The sequence below is a fragment of the Cynocephalus volans genome, chromosome 3 (genome assembly GCF_027409185.1).
Source record: "Cynocephalus volans isolate mCynVol1 chromosome 3, mCynVol1.pri, whole genome shotgun sequence".
NCBI lineage: Eukaryota > Metazoa > Chordata > Mammalia > Dermoptera > Cynocephalidae > Cynocephalus > Cynocephalus volans.
Genome location: NC_084462.1, coordinates 24274029 through 24288599, shown reverse-complemented (window position 1 = coordinate 24288599; position 14571 = coordinate 24274029). Strand labels below are relative to the sequence as shown.

At 41.8% G+C, this 14571-nt stretch overlaps 1 protein-coding gene across 1 annotated transcript in view; it reads left to right on the top strand.

Annotated features, from left to right (window-relative positions):
- LOC134372484 (NXPE family member 3-like) overlaps positions 1 to 3546 on the top strand; it is a 37429-nt gene extending 33883 nt beyond the window's left edge. The window contains exon 6 of the mRNA XM_063089972.1: positions 3014 to 3546. Within this exon, the coding sequence (XP_062946042.1) occupies positions 3014 to 3546 (533 nt within the window). The remainder of the gene's footprint in view (positions 1 to 3013) is intronic.
- Positions 3547 to 14571: the final 11025 nt, after the last annotated feature.

Here is a 14571-nt window from a genome sequence, read left to right as displayed (position 1 = left end):
TTTCTTTTAGTAGGTTTTCAATACCTTTTCCTTTCTCCTCCCCTTCTGGAATACCCACAATTCGAATGTTAGAGCACTCGAGGTTATCTGCTCTCTCTCTTAGATTTTCTTCATTATTTTAAATTCTTTTTTCCTTTTTTTTTTTTTTTTTTTTTTTTGTCTGCTGGGTTATTTTGAAAAGACCATCTTTGGGATCTGTAATTCTTTCTTCTGCTTGCTTTAGTCTGCTGCTCAAGCTCTCTCTTGTGTCTTATGTTTCACTGAATGAATCTTTTATGTCTAGGAGTTCAGCTGCACTCTTTTTTAAGGTATTAATCTCTTTGTAAATTTGCCTCTTCATATTCTGGATATTTTTTCTTGTTTCCTTTTGTTCTTTAATTGAGTCTTCTTTTATTTCCTCAAGCTTTCTTAAGATTGTTTCTCAGAATTTCATTTCAGACATTTTGAGGATTCTCTGTTCTATGGGGTCTGGAATTTGAGCATTACTGTATTCCTTTGGTGGTGTCGTACCTTCTTGCTTGTTTGTAGTTCTGGTATTTTTTCATTGATGTTTAGTCATCTGGTAGAGAACTTGCTCCTTCTGTTACTCTGGGGCTGGCTATGAGAATAAAGATTTCCTTCTCTATCTGTGGGCTCTACTGGTGACTCTTCTTATATCAGTGTAGTCACGTGAGTAGCCAGTTGCCTGTAGAGTGGCCCTTGCTGCTACTGTGGTGGTGAACTGTCCTTGTGCTGACAAAAGGTGTGGCAATATCTATATTACCCCACCTTGGCTCCTATTCCAGCTTTCCATGGCTGTAGACTGAGCCCCTGGTGCTGTGCAGGCCTTGGCTCACCTTAGGGCCTGTTGGGCTGTGTATACTCCCTTCTACCCCACCAGGGCCTCAGACTGGATCCTGGTGCCACATGGATCTGGTTTTGGCTCACCTCATCAGCTGCTGTGACTGTAGGTGCTTCCCTCTTGGCCTGAGACTGAGCCCTGGCACTTCACGGGTCCTGGCCCACCTCGTCATCTGCTGTGGCTGTGTGCTGGGATCATTTTCTTAATTTATTTTCTAGATAGTGTACAGAAATGCAACTGACTTTTGTATGTTGATTTTTTTCTCTTGGAACTTTTCTGAATTTGTTTATTAGTTATTATATATATATATATATATTTTTTTTATGTCATCTTCAAATAGAGACAGTTTAACTTCTTCCTTTCCAGTTTGGGTGCCTTTATTTCTGTTTCTTGCTTAATCACTCTTGCTAGGATTTCCAGTACTATGTTGAATAGAAGTAGCAAGAGTGGGCACACTTGTCTTGTTCCTGTTGTTAAAAGAAAAGCTTACAGCTTCTCATGGTTGAGTATTATGTTAGTGTGGGCTTGTCATACATGACCATTATTCTGTTGAGGCTCATTCCTTCTATACCGAATTTGTCGGAAGATTTTTGTCATAAAAGGGTATTGAATTCTATCAGATGCTTTTTTGCATTTATTGAGATGATTGTATGATTTTTTACCCTTCATTCTGTTAATATGATACATAGATTATCAATTTGCACCTGTTGGACCATCCTTGCATCCTAGGGATAAATCCCACTTGATCATGGTGTATGATCCTTTTAATGTGCCGTTGAATTTAGTTTGCCAGTATTTAGTTAAGGATATGTGCATCTGTGTTCATCAGGGTTATTGACCTGTAATTTTCTTTTCTGGTAGCAACCTTATCTGGTCTTCATATGAGGATAATTCTGGCCTTGTAAAAGGAGTTTGGAAGTTTCTAAATTTTTTTGGAAGAGTTTCAAAAATATTGGCATTAATTCTTCTTTAAATGTGTGGTAGAATTCATTCATGAAGCCATCTGGTCCTGGGATTTTGTGTGTTGGGAATTTTTGATAGCTGATCCAATCTCTTTACTCATGATTGGTCAGTTCAGAGTTTGTATCTCTTCATCATTCAATCTTGGTAGGTTTTCTGTTTCTAGGAATTTATCTTTTTCTTCTAAGTTTTCCAGTTGTTGGCATGTAATTGTTCAAAGTAGTCTCTTGATCCTTTTTGCATTTTGTGGTATCTGTTGTAATGTTTTCTCTCTAATTTACACTTTTTTATTTGAGTCCTCTTTTTTCTTGGCTAGTCTAGCTAAAGATCTTTCGGTTTTGTTGATCATGCAAAAAACCACTCAGTTTCATTGAGCCATTCACAGCCTTTCTAGTCTCTCTTTTATTTATCTCTGTTCTAATCTTTATTATTTGTTTCCTTTGCTGACTTTGGGTTTAGTTTAGTTTTTTCTTTTTCTAGTTCTTTGTGGTGTGAAATTAGATTGTTTATTTGAGATGTGTCTTTTTTCTTAATGTAGGTGTTTTTCTGCATAAATTTCCCTCAGCACTGCTTTTGCTGAATCATATAAGTTTTGGTATGTTGTGTTTCCATTTTCCTTTGTTTCAAGATGCTTTTTGATTTTCTTTTGACTTTTTCTTTTACCCACTGGTTGTTCAGGAATGTGTTGTTTAATTTCCACATATTTATAAATTTTCCAAAATTTCTCCTATTATTGATTTTTAGTTTTTTACCAATGGTGGTTAGAAAAGATACTTGAGATAATTCCATCTTCTTAAATTTGTTAAGACTTGTTTTGTGACTCAACACATGATCTATCCTGGAGAATGTTCTTGTGTGCTTGAGGAGAATATGTGCTCTACTACTGTTGGATGAAATGTTCTGTATGTCTGTTAGGTGCCTTTTGTCTATGCTGCTATTCAAATCTGGTGCTTCCAAATTGATTTTCTCTCTGGATAATCCATGTATTATTGAAAGTGGGGTATTGCAGTTCCCAAATATTATTGTAGTGCTGTCATTTTCTCACTTCAGTTCTGTGAATATTTGCTTTAAACACTTATGTGCTCCAATGTTGGGACAGAATGCTGGTGTCCTGGAAAGCAAAGTGGGGACTAAAACTTTTATTTGTCCAACAGGATGGTGTACAGCCCTATGTTAACCCCTGATCCCTCCTGACTTCTATCCTCTCAACAGCTCTGAAGCCAGTGGATCTACATGTCACATACCAGACGGGGCCCCTGATGGCGGTGGAGACCTCTCGGGGCATAGTGCTGCACTGGCGAGCCCACGGCTGGCCCCTGCGCTGCCTCCATACACCAGTGGCCTCCCTGCACTCTGTGGCCCGGGAGCTGGGGGGCCTGGCTGGGGGCCCCCACACCGTGGTGGTGCTGGGCCTTGGAGCTCACTTCACCACCTTCCCTCCGTCCATCTTTGTGCGACGACTGGCAGGGATCCGGGCGGGTGTGACCGCCCTGCTGGCCCGGGAACCCAGCACTCTTGTGGTCATCAAACTGGCCAACACTGGCTACAAGTCTGTGTATGGCAGCGACTGGTTCACCCTCCAGTTGAACCGGCTCCTGAGAGCTGCCTTTGCTGACCTCCGTGTGGCCTTTGTGGATGCCTGGGAAATGACCTCCAGCCTGGCCCTGCCAGACAAAATCCACCCGGGGCCGCTCATCATCCGCAATGAAGTGGACTTACTCCTCTCCTTCATCTGTCCCAGCTGAGTGCTCCTGAGGGTCCAGAGTTGTAATCTTGAGTCCTGGGATGTAGCCATAAAAATTGTGAAGAGGATCATGGTAATGATGGGACCCTGAAATAACAATGATTCAGAAAAGTTATCCCAAGACTTACCACCTGAGGGTTAACAACTGCTAACAATTTGGTGACCATCCTTTCATACATCTCTCTATGCACCAAACAGATACATGTATAATTTTACATATGTCCTTTTTAATTCTCTTTATTTGGATGGAAATTTTATTGGTTTAATTGTAGATTATGCAGTTGTAAGGAATAATACAGAGAGCTCCCTGGCACCCTTTCCTCAGTTTCTCCCAGTGTTAACATCTTGCAGAACTACTGTACAATATCACAACAGTATAGTAACATCGGTACAACCTGACAGTCATACTTGGATTTGTCCAGTTTTGTTGTACTCATTTGTACATGTATATATTTAGTTTTATGAAACTTTATCACATGTATTGGTTTGTGTTTAATTTTTTAGTCTCTGTTTTATTGTTTTGAAAAGGAAAGAAGACAAAGTGCAAGAGTTTGTCCAAAGAGGCAAGTCTAATAGGACAGCCTGGATAAACTGGGATCTCAAAGTGAAACTGGCAACCAAGAATGGCCACTCCTTTGCCTAGAATAAAGGACTTGAGAGTCTGATGTTGATAAGCTTTACTATCAGGAAGCACAACCTGGGAGACAGTTTAGTTGTAAACTGGCTCAGAGGTTCAAGACCCTCAGCAAGGTTTTTAAAGGGAAGAGTGTGGGAAACAAAAGGGGCACAGAGCTGCTACGTGAAATCCTGCAGATTCCAGGCTTCCTTTGTCTCAGGGCTGGATCTGTATTGGGGTGTGGGTGCCATCTTCTTCCAGACAGATGTGACTCCAAAGAAAGAATGGTTAGTTCTGCACATTACTGATTAGCTTTTATTATCTTTGCTCTTCCTGAGCACCAAGGTCCATAGCATTATTTCATGATCTATGCTGTGAGCTAAAGTTATAAAAAGACTGGTTTTTTAAGACTTCTGCTTAAAGCTGTATTCTACAAAATGGCTCTTCCATGGCTAAGTGTCAATGACTATTTGCTGTGGTGGGTTCTTGTCATCTGGCTAAGGGTGATCCAGAAGTATATTCTCAGACCCAGGAGAGTACAAAGAAAACTACCTTTGGGAAATTTGGTGTGCAAAAGACGTGGGAAAGTGTCCACTAAGACTTTATAGCCGTAAGCCGGTTCTCATGCTGGTTTTCAGCCTGAATTGATACTACCCGTGTAGCTCAAAAAGTCTCTAGTTCAAAGTTAAGTGGTCCTAGACTCATGTTGCCTCCAGACATCTGACAAAATCAAATACATAGGATTTCTAGAGAAACCTACATTTATCTTGATAAAAGAAAAACTTTAGATCATTTAAATTTAAAGTATTTGCAGAACGAACAATTCACTAATCAGGCAGCCAGCAGAGCAGAAAAGGTTCAGAGTGACTCTGGAGCTGCAGTGTGTTCAGCTAATATTTATAGACAGAGAAAGGAGAGTGATGTACAGAAGATCAAATTAGAAAAAATAATACAGCACTTTATTTTTACCTCTGCTATCTCCTTAAAGGCCCTACCTCCAAACATGGTCTTGTTGGGGGTTAAGGCATGTTGGGCAGGAATCTCAGATCCTTCTGCCCCTTCCTGTGCAAGTCCTGAGTCACGTATTTGAAAGAAGACCCTGGCAGCTTTATGCAACATAGACATACTTTATTCTTCCGATGTGAGCTTCAAAGACCTACTTTATTCTCAGAAGCTCAGGCTCTGCTGCACTGACCCTCCATGTTCTGCCTTCCTTCCATGCTCCGCTGACCTCCCACGCTCTGCCGACCTGTAGTTCAGAGAAGTTATCTTTATACTTTTAGTACACAATAGCAGCCAAAAGCCAAGCATTACATAATTACAACAATCATGCTGAATCAGTAAATGGGCACACATGCACAGTTATACTGCTCTTCTAACTGTTTCTAGTGAATGTGCTGGATCTTGCCCATTTGTAACAGATGCAAGGTGAGAGATCTTTACTATACTTCTTTCTATTTTCCTTACAGTCCACCCCTTCAGGGTCACTAGCCATATAATCAACACATTTGATCTTCTGCATATTCCCTTAGTGAGGGTAGATGACACTTGCATCCATAGGCCACAGCAGCAATAGAGACTGCAGCAACATGCTACTAAAATACAAGCTCTCTCCAGCTACCTTACCTTAGCCAGTGCATCAGCTTCATCATTGCCCAGACTGGCTAAGGGGGAATGTCCTGTGACATGGAAAAGAGTTACTTCCTTTTCCTGTCCCAATTCCCATAACTCATGCCACATGGCTTGCCCCCACAAGAGCCGGTGACCTACAGGCCACCACTGATAACTTCCAAGTAGAGATCGAAAGGGTCAAACCCCAGAATACAGTTCAGCTGTCAGTACAGATGGTTAAAGCCCCTTGCTCATTTTTTATCACCATCCATAGTGCTCTTAGTTCAGCCCACTGGCTGCTTTGCCCTATACCATTCTTATACCACAAGGTATTGGTTAAGGGCTGGATGGCAACCGCTGTCCACGATGCTGAGGGTCCCATGCTAGAACCATCTGTATACCAATCCTGCTCCAGAATAGGTCCCTTTCTTGTGAGGTTGTCACCCAGGAAATGAATCAAACACTTAAATAAGAATTTTATCAGAGTCTTTTATTAGCCGGCCGGTGAATGCCTCCCCTAGGTATTTTGGGAGAACAGTCCCAAGCCTTGGTTTTGTGGAGTTTGTAAAGGCAAAAACCACATCCCTTTGGCACACAATTTTGTACAGGTACAAAAAAAACAAGCTAAGTTGCTAGGTAACAGGTACAGAAAGCAAGCTAGGTCGCAGAAGCTGAAATGAGCAATTAAAGCAATCAAGCATAAAAATTTTCATTGTGTGTGATTTCTGTTTCTATGCAATGGTTTCTGTTTTCAATGGTTCCTCATGTGGAGGAGGCTTTAGTCCATGTCTACCTAAGATCTAAGATGGCATTGGTATTGTTCAGGATTCTCTGCTACAACTTCCCCTCATGGAAAGGTGTGGTCTCCACCTCCATGGGTGTAGTTTCTGTCAAAGTTTCTTCCACAACACGTACTGGTCCTAACGCAGTTTTCAATTCATTAGACAAAGGACTTGTACATACAGTACTTCTCTGTTTTATCTATGCTCCCTACTTAGACAGAGTTCCCAGTTTTAGAAGTGGTTGTCCATGTGAGTAGCCAACCTAGAAGGGGTATGTTGTCCTTACTAGGACCTTGGCAGTTCCTGTAATAGCTTCAGTGGCCATCAGGGCAGAATACACAGCTGCTAACTGTTTCTCTTTCGGAGAGTAACGCACTTCAGCACCCTTCCAGAGCTTAGACCAGAATCCTGTAGGTGTTCAGAATTGGTCCTGTCTCTGGCACAAACCGCACCCTAACCCTTCTTGGGTTATATGCACATCTAATTCAAAAGGCTTAGGGGATCAGCCACTTACAAAGCCCGCACTTGCTGTATTGCCCTCTGAGTAGCATAGTAAGCTTGTTCTACCTCTTCAGTCCAATCCCAAGGAGCTCCTTTCTTTATTAATGCATATAGTGGGCATGCCACTTGGGCCATATATGGTACAAAATCTCTCTAATACCCCAAAAGTCCCAAATAAGTTTGTAGCTGAGCTCCTGTTGTGGGCTGGGGGTATACCTGTATCTTATCTATAATGGTTTCTGGGATGACTCAGGTGTCTTACCTGGCCAAACAACTCCCAAGAATTTGATGGACAGCCTAGGTCCTTGCACTTTGGTTTTGTTCATGGCCCACCCACATTGTTCCAAATGGCCCAACAGTGTTGGAGCCACTTGTGTTAAACCTGCAAGAGAATTAGAGGTTAGTAACATCATCAATGTAATGAAACATTGTGACCATGCTGGACGTAGTCCACTTGGCTAGGTCCCCAGCCACCAGACTATTACAGATAGTTGGGCTATGCAGATAACCTTGGAGAAACACTTGAAAAGTTTATTGTCTTCCTTCCCAGGCAAAGTCAAACTGTTGTTGGCTGTAAGCTGAGAGGAACAAAAACATTTGCAAGGTCCGGTACACAAAGACAAGTTCCAACCTGGGTTGTTAGCTGATCCATCAGGCTGTGAACTGAAGGCACAGCCATGTGCAAAGGAGGCACTACACTGTTCAGTTCCCGATAGTCTGCAGTCATTCACCAAGTACCACCAGGTTTTTCCACTGGCCACACTGGAGCATTAAAAGGACTATATGTAAAGGGCTGGCCCGTGGCTCACTTGGGAGAGTGTGGTGCTGATAACACCGAGGCCATGAGTTCGGATCCCTATATAGGGATGGCCGGTAAGCTCACTTGGGAGAGCATGGTGCTGACACCACCAAGTCAAGGGTTCACAACCTCTTACCAGTCATCTTTTAAATAAATAAATAAATAATAAATAAATAAATAAATAAATAAATAAATAAATAAATAAATAAATAAATAAATAAAAAGACTATGTGCACGACAAATGAGGAAAACCTTTTCTAACTCCAAGATAGTGGCACTTATCTCCACATGTCCCCTCAGCAAGCAACACTCTTTCACATGTCCCCACAACACTTTACTGTTCATATTTGCAGCCAGAATTCTCCAACCATTGTTTGCAAGTGCAAACCATAAAGGACATCTACACCCAAGATACACTCAGCCACTGGGGACACATACACAGTATATACACAAGGGGGCAATTGTCCAGTGACCAGTGGCAAAGACTCTGTTTGATTTTGATACTCTGTCCTCCGTAGCCATCAGTATTCACTGTGGCCCCCAGAGACTTATCAGGGTTGCTGTGTATCAAGCTACCTTCTGTGCCAGTGTCCACCAATGCTAACACACACTGCACATTTGCCACCCACCTCTAGGTCCCACAACAGTAGGAGCCAAGCAACTGGGGGTTCATTTTCTGATGCACAACAGGTCATGCAAGGAGATGCACAAGTTCTCCCAACTCACACTCAGGGTCGTCATCATTTTTGGCTTCAGAAACGGGTGTGACCTATTACTGTACTTCAGTGTCCAGCAGGTCTGCCTTTTGTTTCAACTCTTGAAGCCATGCTGCATCATGGAGTGCCTGGTCCATATTGGCTCGCAGTGCAGTGAGCAGCAGCCTGTCCATCCGGCCAGCCGTGCACCGGGACTCCTCCTCTTTCACCATGGAGCCCAGCACCTTGCGAGCTTTCTCCATGCCCTTTGGGACCCGTCCACTTGGTCCCACATTTCCAGTGGAACCCAAGTCCAAAGGAACACTGCCCCAGGTACCACATGCTCAAGGGCAGCCACATCTCCTCCCCCTCCTGAGGGGCTCGTGGCTCCCTGACCTGCTCATCCTGCCAGACTACGCCAACTGTCGGGCAGGAATCTCAGATCCTTCTGCCCATTCTTGTGCGGGTCCTGAGTCAGGTAATTGAAAGGAGACCCTGGCAGCTTTATGCAAGTAGACATACTTTATTCTTCAGTTGTGAGCTTCACAGACATAGTTTATTCTCAGACACAAGCTCAGGATCTACTCCACTGATCGTCCATGCTCTGCCCTCCTTCCATGCTCCTCTGACCAGCAGTTCAGAGCAGTTACCTTTATACTTTTAGTCACAATAGCAGCCACCAGACACGTATTGCATAATTACAGCAATCACGCTGAATCAGGAAACGGGCACACATGCACAGTTACACTAATTTTATAACGTTTCTACTGAATGTGCTGAATCTTGCCCATTTGTAACGGATGCAAGGTGAGAGGTCCTGACTAACTTTTTTCTATTTTCCTTACAAGGTGTCAACATAAGAATTTGGGGAGGACACAAATCACTCTACAGTAAAGGTAAAAAAAAATTTTTTTTTAAAGATAACCAGTAAGGGGTTCTTCACCCTTAACTTGGTGTTGTCAGCACCACACTCTCCCAAGTGAGCCATGGGCTGGCCCTCAAAAGGTAAAATTAAAACATTTCAGATAAACATAAACTGATAGAAGCTTTACCAGTAGGTCTTTACTAAGGAAAAATATTTTTCCTTTTCTTTCTGTTCTTTCAGTCTCTATTTTTTTTTTTTTTTCTCATTAAAGGAAAAATTTTTAAAACGTACTTTGGTCAGAAGTAAAGTGACTCCAGTTAGAAGACCTAATGTTCATGAATAAAAAAATAAATAAAAATAAAAACTTTGGTGTTAAAAATTTATAATAATTGTTTTATAGAACCATGTAACAATAATAAAATCTGTAAGATTAAGAAACACAAGTGAAATGCTGATATTGGGATTCTCTCCCATGACAAGGTTGGCTCCTATTTGGTCACCCTACTCTGAAGCCAACCCAAAGTTCTTGACCTCATGCCCAGAACATTCATTCTCCCTTTGAGTGTTTATTTTTTTTCCTGAACCATTTTAGAAGAAGTTGCATAAATCATGCCTCTTTTTCTCTATACACTTTGGGATGAATTTCCTAAGAATAAGGATTTACAGCCAGAGTATAAAGATCAGGGAAATTAATATCAAATTAAACTTATCTAGAGTTCATATTAAAATTTAATAAATTGTTCCAGTAATGTTCTTTATAGATATTTTACCTGGATTAGGATCCAAACCAAGATCATGCTTTGCATTTAATTGCTGTATCTCTCTAATCTCCTTTAATCTGTTCTTCAGTCTTTCCTTGTCTTTCATGACTATAAATTTTTTGAAGCGTACATGCCAATTTTTACTTAGAAAATCTCTAATTCAGGTTTTTCTGATGTCCCTAACAATTAATTCCCAGTTGTGCACTTTTGGCTAGGGCACCATAGGAGTGAGGTAGTGTGCTTCTCACTTCGTCACATCAGGAAGCACATGACGTCAGTTTGCCCCAGTATCGGTGATGTTACTTTGATTATGTGGCTGAAGTGGTGTCTACCAGGTTTATCCATTATGAAGTTCCTATCTTCCCTTTGCAAATAGTAGGTAATTTACGGAGAGATTTTGGAGAGTATGTAAACAACGTGTTCATTACAGAGCTTTTATCTACCAGTTTTAGAATCCATTGGTGATTATTGCCTAAAATCAGTATCAAAGTAATAACTTTGATAGTTGCAAACGGTAATTATTCTCAATCTATCATTTGTTCTATGTGTATTTACTAGCTGGCTTTCTGCTGTAAGGAAGAGCTTTTCCTCCTGTTGCCCACATTTATATTACTATTGTTATTTATTTTGATTCTCAAGTTTCTCCATTTGGGTAATGAGAAATCCTTCAAGCTAAGACTATTGAAAGAATTCTTTCCAAATTTATTTCCCGTCTTTCACTTTTCAATCCACTTCCCCTCTAACCAATCAAAACTCTTCTCACCAAGCTAAGAGCCTCATTGAGGGTAAATCCAATGAACAATTTTCAGTCCTTACCTTTCGATTTCTCCTGCATCATTTAACAGCATGAACCTACTCTTCCTTTTTTTGAAATCCTCTCTTCTCTTGGCTTCCATAATATCACAGCCTTCAGTCCTCATGTGAGCAACTTGAATATGAGGTCTGCATACAATCTATTTTGCTGGTGTGGGTGGTATCGGAGGTACCTGGCTCTCCATCGTGGTGGTGGTAGCAAGGTTAGACTCCTGGCACAGAAATGCATCCTTGGGGCAGTATGAATGACAGCAGAAATTTTTTTACTATTGAGTAGGGCAGCAGCAGTGACGGTGAGCATGGTCTAAGTGTATTGTTCCTGGAAGCTCAGCATTCAGGCCACTTCTCCTCTCCCCCAGTATTTATATGGGCTAGTCAGGATTCTTTTATTAATATCCTTTATCTGTAATCAGCCAGACTAAACTTCTATTTCTTGAAAGTAAGAATGCTGATTAATCAGAGCCTGTGGTGATGCTGCCCCTGGTAACTAGCCATTACAGTTTCATATGGTGAATGTCATAACAGAGATCAGCTACAAGATTACACAGGAAAGGCATGTGACTCAGCTTTGGGATCTAGGGAAGAACTCCACAAAGAGGAGACACCGTAGCCAAGTTCTAAGAGAGGATTGTGGATGAGCCAGGCACAGAGTGTCAGAAGGACATTGTAGGCTGGGAACAGAGATGTCCAGGAAAGATATAAATCACAGGGTAATTTTTTTTTGAGTCGGGGATGGGGTGAGGCAAGAGGTGAGACAGCAGAATTAAGCAAGGAGAAGATCTCCAAAGACTTTATATGCCATGCTTAGGTTTATCAAGTATACTTGCTAAAAATTACTTCAGGTGCAGCTGAACAACTCATTTCTTCCAAAGCATCTCACCTGGAGCTCAGACTTTGTTCTCTAAAAATAAACATTTGTACATTTGTAAGGCTGATTTCCTGGCACATGGGGGTAAAGTGCTTGTGGAAGGTACAGCTTTTTCTAGTTTGCCCAAAGTTGTTTCCTAGACTAGAAGCAGGGCTAGACTCCACACCTTGCAATGTTTACCCTGGGGAAAGGCAGGTGCCTGTCACTACCTGGATGTCTTCAGGTGAGGCCTTATGTTGTGATCAGCTCCCAGCCTCACCTGACTACTCAAGGAAACAACAGCTAGCTGAGTGTGACCATAGCCCATGAGGGAACGTACTGACCTGGAAAGAAACCAGCATGCTGGACCCCAACCTTGCAGAACACTAAGCACAATTCCCCTCCTTTGGTCTTTGAAACTAGGACCCTATCAGCTAAACTCCATTCCCCTCAGAGACCTAATTGTCTTGAGTTCTTTCCAAACAACTCTACTCCCTTTCTTGAATTGTTTATGGCTTAGTTAACAGGGAGTTCTTCTCCAGACAAATTTGTATCGTAATTTACTGGGAAAGAAAACAGTTGATATACTTTAGTGTTAGCCTTGCTGCTACAAAACTTAAGGCTAAATGTATTGCTCACATGGGGCAACTTCTAACCTACTGGCTTATTTACTGGTATATCTGTCTCTGTCAATAATTAAGCTCTTGTCTCTCAGCTCCAAACGCTGGTTTTTGGGTGTGGGGCTGAAATTCTGTGAGCGACATTTCTGCTCCACCTGCTGGTTTCCTCCCACTGGTTTCCTGGTAGGATCTTCCAGCAGGGGATGCTAGAGGGAGGCTTTAGGACTTTAGGGCTGGAGGCAATAGAAAGGACTTGCTCTTGCCTGTCTGCCTCTTCTGGAGTTCCTATTTGCGTTGAGTTCCTATGAGGGCCAGCAGCCTTCTTCACACTGGCAGGATCTGTTCCTTCTAGGAGCAGAAGGTGAATTCAGTTTGTGGTTCTGTGGTTTTTCCAACACATGCACAGTTAGCTGCACAGTGCTCCTCCCCAGAGGTCTGAATTTTATCTCCATGGGACTCCTCTTCTAAACTTCTACAGTTATTTTTGTTGATTTGTTTTCTTTTTTTTTTTTGGCAGATGGCCAGTATGGGGACCGGAACTCTTGACCTTGGTGATACAAGGCTGTGCTCTAACTGACTGAGCATCCGGCCACCCCTAAACTATTAAATTTAAATCATTCTAACATCTTCATTTTGTTTCCTTAGCCCCAGGAGAATTACCTACTTTCTGTAGTTGCTACCTACATGACACCTTAGTGTTCTCTTTCTGCTTTTAAAATTACTTATTAATAGCTCTTTAGACCCAGTTAACAATTCTTTATATTGAATTCTTGCTATTAAAATCTGGTGTGATTTATGTCACTTATCAGGCCCTGATTGATACACTACCCTCTCTGCCTTCTGAGTTTTCCTTTTTGTAAATCATTCTTTCTCATCTTGCCTAATCAAATAATTTGTATAATATATTTTGGAAATATAAGAGAAATGATGATTTCCTAAGTAAACTCTGGATTTCAAAGTTTCTCTTTTCCCCCAAACTCTCACTCATTTTCTAAAGCCATGACATATGGAAACCTTCTCTCACCCCCCAATTGAGCCTCTCTTCTCCTCTGTCAAATTCCATTAAAATATAGAAACAGATTTCTAAACAGGGTGTTTTGTTTGGGGATCATAGAATTGCAATTTGGGGCATACACACAGACTGGGGTGGTATTCGATACTTCTGAAGAACAAAGGAAGGTTCAGAGTTTTATTAGAAAGAGAAATGTTATGAATTGTTTTGAAAGAAAGCTCATTGGCACTAGTTAAGTTCTGGGGTGTTGGCAAGCTCTATTTGGTTCGTGACAGTGGTGGGTAAAGCTAGTCTCAGAGTCACCACATTTCCCTCATATGCCCAGGTGCCAAGTTCAATCCAGTTTCTCTCAAGAAAGGAAATATACATGACCCTCTCCCTGGGGCACTACTTTGTTCTCAAGGCATCCAGTAGAAAAGGCTTTCTGGTGAGTGGGAGAAGGAGGTCATTATTCTTTGTCAGAGGTTTTGGACCACAGTGTTCTACAGTGATTAAGCTCCTCTTGCCTGCAGCCTTATTCCTGCTTTGTTGTTGTGTTCCCAGCCTCTAAATTTATTCTAAGTGTGGTTCTCTCTTTCCTACTACGGCTGCTCTTTCTCCACATTCAACTTCATTCTTGGTGCCCAAGGGACCACATCATTCACAGGTTTGGAGATGCTGTGCTTTGGCAGTAGTTGAATCATTGGCAGGACATTACCCTGTGAGTTCCTATGAAAAGAGGAAACAAGACTTTGGGGACTTAAAGGGGAGAAAGTACAAGCGTTGAGAGGTATCCTGTGACGGGGAAAGGGATTTAGGCTTCATAAAGGATATGTGAGCAGGGGGAGTGGACTCGTGGGCAGCCTGAGGTTTAGGGAACAAGGTATTTAATCTGTTTGTCAAGCCACAGGTATGGATTAAAATCACGATCTGGACAAATGACTGTCTTAAATGTTGTGTGGAAAACAAAGAAAGGTACAAGACATGGTGCCTGATTCTCAGACAGTTATATGTACAGGACTTAACAAAAAGAATGTGGGTAAGGCCCGCAGATGGGGGTATGAGGCAGAGACTGAGTGGTCAGGAAGACAGGAGACTGGAGTAGCAAAAAAACAGAAACCGCAT